Source organism: Penaeus vannamei, chromosome 36 (genome assembly GCF_042767895.1).
Source record: "Penaeus vannamei isolate JL-2024 chromosome 36, ASM4276789v1, whole genome shotgun sequence".
Classification (NCBI taxonomy): Eukaryota; Metazoa; Arthropoda; class Malacostraca; order Decapoda; family Penaeidae; genus Penaeus; species Penaeus vannamei.
The window spans coordinates 19,948,241-19,958,240 of record NC_091584.1 but is presented as its reverse complement, the minus strand read 5'-3'; the positions used below and the strand labels follow the sequence as shown (position 1 = coordinate 19,958,240).

The following is a 10,000-nucleotide window of genomic DNA, read 5'->3' as shown; positions in this document are numbered from 1 at the left end:
CAGATAGCGGAGGGTGGTGAACATGTCTAGTTGGAGCCAGAACAGGCAGAAGAGTCCCAGAATAGCTGTTGAAAATGGGGAAAAAAGGGATGTCAATATAAAAGAAAAACAAAAAAAAGATGCATGGCAAATTCATTCCGTGGCATTTTTTTATAAAATTTCAATAAAAAAATAACCATTCCAAAAGAAATACACATTTTCAAGGAGGTAACAGTATATATATATAGCTAATAGTATTCCAGTATGCTAATTTGGGTTCTGAGAGTATATACTCGTACAAAAATTCACTGAGTGAAGAATAAATATAAGTCCTTTTTGTATCACTTCTTACCTGCAAGACCAACATGGAATACAACTGAAGAAAGAGACAGAGGGAAGTTGGCGAGGTTTACACCAAGCTTTGCCCACTGGAACAAGAGAAATTGTTGTAAAAAAATGGTTTGATTTTAAACATGTCGAGTGTAATATAGGCACACACCCACACAATCTTTTTAATAACTTTATTTTTAAGTATAAAAGACTAATTATCTTACTCATAGCAATATTGCGCACAAAATATGAAGATAAAAGTACCACTGTTCCCAACTCACCATGGCCAAGAGCAGTAACAGAGGCACTAGACACAAGATGGTGAAAGTCAGGGACACAAGGGTAGAGGGACGAGGGTCAGGCTTGCGGAACTCGTGCTGGATCTCTGGACGAGCCTGAAACAAAGAATTCCCTTTTCTCAGAGACTATGGCTATTCCAATTTTTGTCTGAATATATTTTCTGGGCCAATTCTTTTACATTTTGAAATCTGCTTTAAAAATCTTTTCTAAATCTACACATGATATTATAAACCAATTATTCAGTAAAGCCAGAACTTCTACACTCAAATTGCAATTCCAACAAACCCGTAAGATGCAATATTCATCATAATCACATTATAAGCTCTATCTTTTCATGTCCCTACCCTCTTACTATACAGAAAGGTAATAACTGTTTATATTACAAATAATTAACAAATGAATCAAAGAAAATATATAAATATACAAATAATAATCAATAAATGTATCAAAGATAATAATCATACAATGTCATGGAAGAAAAAATATTGAAGGCACTAACAATTGAAAGCAAAGGGCCAACCTTGTAAGTGTAGTCCTGGGATGGGGAAGACACACTGCCCTCAGGGAAGGAGAGAGAGACATCCCCAATGTGCCACAGGGTTGGGTTGCTGATGGAAGCATCGCCGATGATCAGCTCCATGGAGTACGAGCCACTAACTCCACCAAACTCCTTGACATTGTTGCTGACATCCTTTAGAGAGGAAGAAAAAATGGGTGTTTGAAATTTCCAAATCGAGCAAATTAGATTTTTTATTCCTTTGTTTTTGTACCTGTACTCTTCATAGTGTGTTTAACATCTAGGATTAGATAATCATCTTGAACTGCAAATCTTATTTCCCATCATTTTAAGATGTAATTTCCTACCCTAGTAATTTCCTACCCTAAAAATCAACCAAAAATTTCCTATTCAATAAATGAATGCTACCACTGATGGCAACATTGTTAATCTTATTATTATAGGGACTACTCTACTTTTGTTACTCTACTTTTTGATTAACATCCTTGATAAATTTGTTATGATAATGTAGTTTTGTCCTGCTTACCATTGTAATCTATCAAGAAAATGGCATTAACTGGTAAAGTTTGTTTTACTTCATATGAAATATAGTTGTGCATTATCAAAATTCTATTCTACTCTTGAGCATAACATTGCATATTATTACTTATTTAGTTTAATCAAAGGTAATGTAGGATAGCAAGAGTAATATGAAACTTAACAGTTTTTAGATATTGAGACTACTGGTGTGTAATACATCATCTGATGATAATGAAGCAAGACAATTGTAATATTTCAGATTCTTCAAAAGTATAGGTGCTTTACTACAATGACACTGTCCATGGTGTGAAATCCAACAATTCTACATCGAGATAAAGAGGTATTCAGAACTAAAATATAGTGTCAAAATAAAAATACCAACACTATTTAAATTTCCGTTCTAAAATATATCACAGATAGCAAACAAAATAGACATTAGTAACAAAGAAGAGTACTAACCATATCAAACTTGTATACATCATTAGAGTCTGTTTCAGCCACAAATATAATTTCACGCTTGGACTCAATGTGTGTGATTTTGACAAAGGCTTGATGGACCTCAGTTGAACGTCCTGATGCTAAGTCCCGAACAATGAAACGGAGCAGCACACGCTGGTGCTGGTCGGCTAAAAGTTCACTAGGTAGCTTATTAGGGTAAGTCAACCTGTGAATAAATTACAAAGTCAAATTAAGCTTCTACATAACTCAGGTTATTAAGCACTCATGTTGTTTTCACAATGTCTTTTTTCATCACCTTCCCACTTTTTGTAAATAGAATAGAATAAAACGAAAAAAAAGTTACAATCACAATCCTTTGAAACAATCTTACTTTACTTGTAACCTTATAAAGAATCAATAAATGAAACTCAAGCAATATAATCCTTGAACAATCATTTCACAATGTTTTCCTTGAAGAATAATACTAAAATGCAAAACAAATAAAATATAATGAGGATGTTGTATTGACAAAACAAATTGCTACACCGAGACAAAACAACTCTGGAGACTCACTTCTGCAAGCTTGGGGCTGTGGAGCGGTCAGAGTCAGCTGTTCCCACCTCTACACCCTGGATATCAATGGCTGTGAGGACCTTAAAGGTAAGCTGAGCAGCCATGTGACCAACCAGGCGTGAATCTGAGGTAACGGTGCTCACCACCAGGCGGTAAAAGCCTCGCTCTGGCTGCCGGGACATCACGTCAAATTCATACACTCCACTGTGGAAGGGAAAGGGAATCTCATGTATGGTATTGAAAGAGGAATAAAGATTCTAACATTTAGCATGGGGAAATAATACTTTAGTAGATAACTACTTCCAACAACATATCACTTTCCCATACAAGAATCTAAACTTATCCTCTACTAAACCCTATGATACAAAAATTATAAAAAACTTACTCTTGTCCAGCAAGTGGAGACAATTCCTCCTTGGACACTATGACAACCTCATCTGAGTCACGTGTGGCAGAATCTGCAACAACACGAAGGGAACCAAGACTGCTGCCCTTCAGATCTGTCACTCGTACCTTAGGGAAAACATAGCAGAATGTGAAGCAGGCCAAAATTACTAATGACTACATAAAAATACTAAGATTAATATATAAAGAAATAACCAATTATAAAAACACTTCATAATCCAAACAATTCTGATAATATAAAATCAATATACAACTATACGGCAGTAAAGACATACCTGAACACGAGGAGCATCAGCACTGACAGCTACATTACTAGCCAGTGTGATGGCTACAGGAATATGGAACCTACAAAAAAATACAGTAATGAAGCAATCAGTAGCAACTGATGATGATGAAATAATAATGGGATCAATCATTTCATGTGCATTATGGCATTTCTTTATTTCTATGCCTATAAAACTAAATTTTCAACAACTGGTAGTACTTTATTCTCATCCCTTTACAGTACATAATCATATCTCAATTGCTCTCTTACTCCTTATGATGAAGAAATTAAAAGGTCACATTTTCTATTATATTTTGTTTTTAATGACAAACAGAGAACCAATTTTATTGATGCTATCATAAAGAACACAACTATCACTACATCCTCACCTGTTGCTGGTGAACATGGATACAGCCTCCAAGAGGTAATAGACCCCCTTGGGCACCTGCACAGACTTGCGCGACATCAGGTAATTGGCGAACTTGACGGCTTGGTCGGGCTTAATTGGTGGAGCCTTGTTTGAATTCTCAGCCAGCTTGTAGGCACCACTTAGAACCAGGGCTGGGAAGCAAAGAGGGAGAGTAAATGGGAGAGAAGTTATGGCCTAAGAAAGGGAATATGTGTGTGTGTGTGTGTGTGTGTGTGTGTGTGTGTGTGTGTGTGTGTGTGTGTGTGTGTGTGTGTGTGTGTGTGTGTGTGTGTGTGTGTGTGTGTGTGTGTGTGTGTGTGTGTGTGGCTTAGGGAGAGTAAGCTAGTGAATGGAGGTGGGCAAGGAATGTGTGTATTAGGGTGAAATCAGAATGGTAAAGGTTGAAAATGCTACATCTTCATTGGTTCCAGAGAACTACCAATATCAAGAATACATCTATAAAGTGTTAATAAAGTTCCAGACTCTATTGCTCCGTTCCACATACTTGCACGGTGATAAGGGTGATAATTATCAGAAAGTGGATTTGACTTACCAGTTATTGATAATCCTCCTTCAAATTGCAGCATCCGCCCATCAACTTCATCAGCCTGAACTATCGCATCCTCAATCCTCTCAAAGATACTGCTGACTTCCCCACGGAGCTGAGACCCAACATGGAAGGCATAGCCCAAGCTGTAATAAAAAAAGAGAAAGAAAAACTTTATATTTCTAATATAATTCAATTTGATGCAATCTTTCAATGTGTTCTCATGTTAAGTTTTTTTCTCTCATCATAAAATTCTCTTCCTCTCCATGAATCACATTTCCCCCCTCTCTTGTTTTGTAAACACATAACATCTCACACACCTTAGTACGCTGTCATCCTTTTTCAGAGCCATCTGTGTAGCCCTCAAGACCTTGGCAACATCTACCTCAACCCCTAGATTTGTGGCGGCAGTGACAGCATGGAAGAGCTCCAGGGGAGAGGCCCCTTCTCGAATGGCGTCACTTACAGCCTGTATTCATTTGCAAAAGAGATTTATTAATCTAATAAATAGAACAGTAAAGAGTAAGTATACAGATATCTAAACATGTGTATTGATCTGTTTATACATATATGTATATTTTAAGTCCTTCCATATGGGAAAGAAAACATGCACTCCACATGCATACTCTGTAGTAAAATTTTACTATGTTGAACATAATTTGAATTTGATCTTCAAATTAAAAAAATTAAATGATCATAATTTCATGCTCTACTATAATATCACAACATCATCTTTCTTATTCCCTCAGACTATTTTGACAATTCAATACTGTATAAAATACTATATATGACATAAATAACAAGATTTCTATTATCTTAACTTTCATCAAAAAAACATCCTTGCTGTGTTTTAAATATATTAACAAACCTGCTTGGAGGCTGCAGTGGCTGCCACAGGGCACCCAAGTGCTTTGCCAGCTGAGGAAGCCAAAAACAGAGTTTCGACTGTCGCTCCATCACCAGCAGAGCTTTTGACAAAATTGCACACTCCCTGGAAATGGAATCAAAAGCACATACATCAAGATTTTATACACGGATGGTAAGTAGCTCTTCTACTTTATATAACATTTTCAGCTTCTGTATTGAAAATTTCTGAAACCTATATATACAGCTTGATATGTTTTTTGCTGGATATTTATTAGATATACAGCCTAGCCTGGAGTACATTGACAAGAATATTATAGAGTATGAAACTTCAAGCCTAAGCCTAATATTCAAACACACACCAAGTTACAGGTTTTGCAAACGAACCTGCTCATTGGGGATTGGCTGGCCTAAGTGCTTATAGCCTGCTGAAGCATATAGGACTTGTGCGAGGTCTGAGAGAGACCACGCTGGGTCTAGGACTAGCTTCAGCCTCTCCTTGTCAGCTGGGGTGAGGTATGTGGAGGGGGAGAGGGCAGAGCTCACCCCCAGGAGAGCAAGAATTACCAGTGCCCCTGCAAGGAAGACAAAAAAACAATTTAGTACAGAAGAAATGTATACGGAGAAAGCCTTTCTTATTTCACAAAAACAGATGGCGTCTCTCACAGCCCAAGTCCATCTTGACTTCTGTCCTACTACACACCTATGTCACCACTACCTCACAACCAATCGGCAGGCGGCAGTTTAACATAGATTTTTAATTGCTCATTAAAGTTCACGTATAATATTCCATATACTAAATCATTTTCATATATATTCACGACTCAGCCGATTTTATGTTACTCTGTGTATTTTGATCCTTCTTTTTGGGCAACTCATTAATATTCTTAATTGCCAAACTACTTAAACAATACAGTAAATACTTAGCACATGCAAATAGCACACACAGCAATACAAATAAAGTCGTCCACACTATATATACCTAGGAAAGTATAATAGTATTATAAACTAGTTTTCGCACATGTCGGTGAAGTTAATAAAATTGTGGGGAACTCTCAGGTTGTGCTTTAATTGAAATTCAAAAGTTGCCTCTCCGCACACGCACAATCCTCGTTATCTGCAACAGCATCGAATGCAAACAATACTGAGTTTTCTGAAAAGTTCATAGATGTTGCTGCGTATCCCCAGTAAATTTGTATCATATCAAAAAATTAGATAAAATTCTCATTTCTTGTATTGATATCTTCATAATATTGATCTACATACATATATATGATTTAATATAACGACAATTTTCAATATCTTCGTCGGTTAATGCCATGAACCTTTCGTTACTGATTCGACTGTCCTTTTTGAGAGTACACAGGACATTTCGACCCTAGCGACTTTGGTGAAAACAAGTAACAATGACACATATGCCCTCGATATGGGGTTAGGAAGGTATGCTTCATTTGTCCGGTGATCTATTAGAAATTTCGACTAGATTTCGGCAACTCTGATATCGGTGCGACGCATCTTGCAGCAGCGTGAACAAAAAGTTCACATATTTATCAACAGTTTTTATTTTAATTACTTTTTCTACTTTTACGAACTTATAAACTGATTTTTGGCTTAGTATTTTCATTCTTTCCCTTTTCTTCCCCTTTAGTTATTATGAAGTTTGGCCTGGGTTTTTCATTTTAATGCTTTCACTTTTTTATTACTAAGTGTGGTTCGGGTTTTTCATTTTTACACTTTCACTTTTTAAATCTGGACTCTTATTCAGATTTTGCATTTTTTCAAAATTTTCACTTTTCATTCCACAACTTCTCCCACATGTCCCCCAGCCCTTCAACCCGATTCCCTACGGGTCCCCCAAGATTGATGGGGGTAGGAAAAAAACAAAAATAGGCATGGCTGTTTTACTTAAAATTACCACGCCCACATTTCTGGACTACACCGTGACCTGCCTTATTCTTCTCAGTGACACAGACTGATATGTGTCATTTGTGTTATGGTGGTGTGCTCGACTTTTCCCCCCTGAAATCTAATGGAAAAATTAAAGAGACCATGAAGTTTTTACAGATTCACGGAATCATCCTAAATGAGAGAAAGTGCAGTGCAATTTTCTGAGCTGTTTCAGCTCTATCTTGCCATGCATAATGAGGTGAAGAGAATGTTTCCTGGGGTGTTGGGGGGCGGAGCCCCATCAACCCTCCTTTCTGGCACGCCCAGTCATGGCAACTTGGACCGTTGAGTAAATTTTGTATTGGTTACTGTATGCACTTGCACTTTCTTATATTCAAATATGGTGCCGTATTCGGACACTCGCATTTCGGAAAAGTCACATTTCTTTGACCTTCATAAAAAGGACCTTTGGCTCACATTTCCAAAAAGCTGCATATCATTGCATTCATAATTATCTTCGGTCCTTTACTGATATTGAAATCAAGCTGAGCTCACTCTTTATCCCTCCCCCCCAAACCCCAGATTCCCCCAAGATTATTGGGTGGAGTACCTTAAAGAATTTCCTCTTTTAATACAGCTTAAGTAAACAGTATTTTTTAGACCTTAATAAATAATATATATTGAAAAGATGATGCTAATAACAAAGTATCACCTGTATTGCATAGAGGATACAATACTTGCAGGGATGGTATGGAGTCTGCATAATGAAAACAGACTGTCAGCAACATAAGAAAATAAGAAGGTAGTTTTTGTAAAATGACAATATAGCAGCAACGCATCTACAAAAAAGCGGCTAAGAGCAGGGTCGCAGAGGGTTGACACCGCAAATAAGTACTCGTGTGGGCCGAGTGTACATGCAGCAATCCTAAGAGAGTGGCTGCCACAGTAAGCCTAATCCCTAGAGTTTGGTCCAGACACGAATCTTGACACAACCAGATTGTAGTGTTAATGTCCGTTTTCAATAAGGTGGCATGAAGTGCTAATAAAGGTGGGGTACAGGAGGGGCCTTGCCCTCACCCACTTCCCCATCTAGGGAATGAATAAAAGGTAGGAAAGTTTAAGTTTGCATTTTTGAGTTTGCACGATATCCCTGGATTTGGGACTACATCTTTGGAGGGTGTGTCACTCATAGTAACAAATACTGAAATAAAGAAAATAGGTTATGACAAGTACCATGGTGAGAGTAAGTCTATGGCGATCGGGTGGGGGTCCTAGGGCAGAGTTCCTGACTCGAAAATACAGCGATCAGACCGGGGTCTCGGGGTGAAGGCCTTGGGTTAGGAGGTTCATATGGCAATGTTTGTGGGTCTTCCAGGAGTGGCTTGAGTAATAGGCATTTAGTCTCAAAGACTGTCACGTCATAAACAGTTGCCAAAAATTATTTATATAATTTGTGATGGAAAGCAACGACAGATTCATGCATGTTACAATGTGCATAATTGAAGTAAGGAATATTAACTGGAAGGTTTTATGGCTGTGCGGGAAAAAAAATTAATATCACAGAGGAGTTGCATGTCGATCAGTATCACGTGTCTTCGGCACTTCAGCAAAGGGCTAAAATGCTCGTTTAATCACTTTCTTGCAAAATCTGTGATGTCCTGTCAAAATGAAGAACCAGTCCTAGCTTATGCCTTCACTGTCACACTGAATTTAATCATAATGAATAGTACATGAAAAAAGTTCCCTTTTGAAAGCCATTGCAGATTAAGCAATAAAATGCTTACTTTTTCATAATCTAAACCAAACAAACTACTGGTGCTGGAACTCTTACAGGCTGTGCATCATTAGCCGTTTTCCTCCCAACTGCTTGACATTTATTAATATTCATCAATAATAAGTACTAACCATGTTGCGCAGACCAAATTAACTCCATATGAAATTCACATCAAGAGTTCCTGATAAACAACCCACAACCTCCTCCGGTAATTAGAAAAAAGACCGGATTCCTCAGCCGACACGTCAACAAATCCCTAATTCTCCCTATATATCCCCACCCTTCTGCATCATTTTCTAGAGGATATATAGCGTTAGGCAGGTTCTAACGCCTCGAATAAGGTCGCAGAGACATAAAAATCGGATAAAAAGGTTTGCAAGGTGTGCGCGAGATCGGCCATGTTAACCGGCAGCCAATCAGAGCGCCGTTGCGTGTCCCTCTCGACCAATCAGCGGCCGAGCTCGCCGGCGTCCGCATAAACAAAACCCGAAGACTTCCAATAAACCGGTATTTTTTACGTATTTCGCTCTAGTACACACATCAAACATATCTCAACCTATGTATACGCACTTTTCCTGCTCTGTCACTGATAAACAAGGGGTGATATTTATATTAAGACATTAAAAATAAGCGAATATATTACCTCGTCTCATGCTTCTGTTGCCTGTCGATGGAAGTGTCAACAGACGTACTGGACAGAGACCTTGTATGTAAAAGCTGGGCTCTGCTTCGGGTACTGTCATATATTGTATATAAAGCTGAAGATGACTGTTTATTAGAGGATAAATAATTCTGTTTTTTGTAAAATCACATATGTTAACATACAAGGAAAAAATCCTTTTTTATCAGTAAAGGTTTACATACGCTTTAAATGTCATTTTGATTCCGTATGCCTGCCTCATCAACATTACACATCAACATATTTTGAATGAATGCAAAATAATTATCTGATCCATTTGGATAGACAAAATGTTCTGAAAATATTGGAATAATGTAAATGACATGAAAATGTCGTCACGAATTCAGTGGGATCCGAGACCCTTGACGCGACACGTGTAGCGTTGCCGTTATCTTTTTACTAGGCGTGTGATCTGTAGATATACTTGTGTGATAGCTAAAGTATATGTTTATAAAGAATTTATTTTTTTTTGTATATCTGCCCAAGAGTATGGATACTTATTTACTTATTTCTT

General features: G+C 37.6%; 1 protein-coding gene across 5 annotated transcripts in view; it reads right to left on the bottom strand.

Annotated features, from left to right (window-relative positions):
- Positions 1 to 9,601, bottom strand: part of OstDelta (oligosaccharide transferase delta subunit) — a 15,665-nt gene extending 6,064 nt beyond the window's left edge. For 4 of the 5 annotated variants that reach the window (XR_011398174.1, XM_027369897.2, XM_027369896.2 and 1 more), the window contains exons 1-14: positions 9,451 to 9,601; positions 5,534 to 5,721; positions 5,151 to 5,273; positions 4,603 to 4,751; positions 4,289 to 4,428; positions 3,716 to 3,887; positions 3,337 to 3,406; positions 3,042 to 3,169; positions 2,657 to 2,860; positions 2,105 to 2,309; positions 1,130 to 1,300; positions 591 to 704; positions 332 to 407; positions 1 to 65 (exon numbers count right to left, since the gene is read on the bottom strand). The exon at positions 1 to 65 is cut by the window's left edge and continues 71 nt beyond it. Coding sequence is in view for 4 of the 5 variants with exons in the window: in XM_027369897.2 (XP_027225698.2) it covers positions 1 to 65; positions 332 to 407; positions 591 to 704; positions 1,130 to 1,300; positions 2,105 to 2,309; positions 2,657 to 2,860; positions 3,042 to 3,169; positions 3,337 to 3,406; positions 3,716 to 3,887; positions 4,289 to 4,428; positions 4,603 to 4,751; positions 5,151 to 5,273; positions 5,534 to 5,721; positions 9,451 to 9,550 (1,905 nt within the window). In the remaining variant the exon portion in view is untranslated. Of the gene's footprint in view, positions 66 to 331; positions 408 to 590; positions 705 to 1,129; positions 1,301 to 2,104; positions 2,310 to 2,656; positions 2,861 to 3,041; positions 3,170 to 3,336; positions 3,407 to 3,715; positions 3,888 to 4,288; positions 4,429 to 4,602; positions 4,752 to 5,150; positions 5,274 to 5,533; positions 5,722 to 8,938; positions 8,982 to 9,450 lie in introns of those variants that run through there. The other variant, XM_070114622.1, reaches the window with a different exon arrangement.
- Between the last annotated feature and the right edge of the window lie 399 nt (positions 9,602 to 10,000).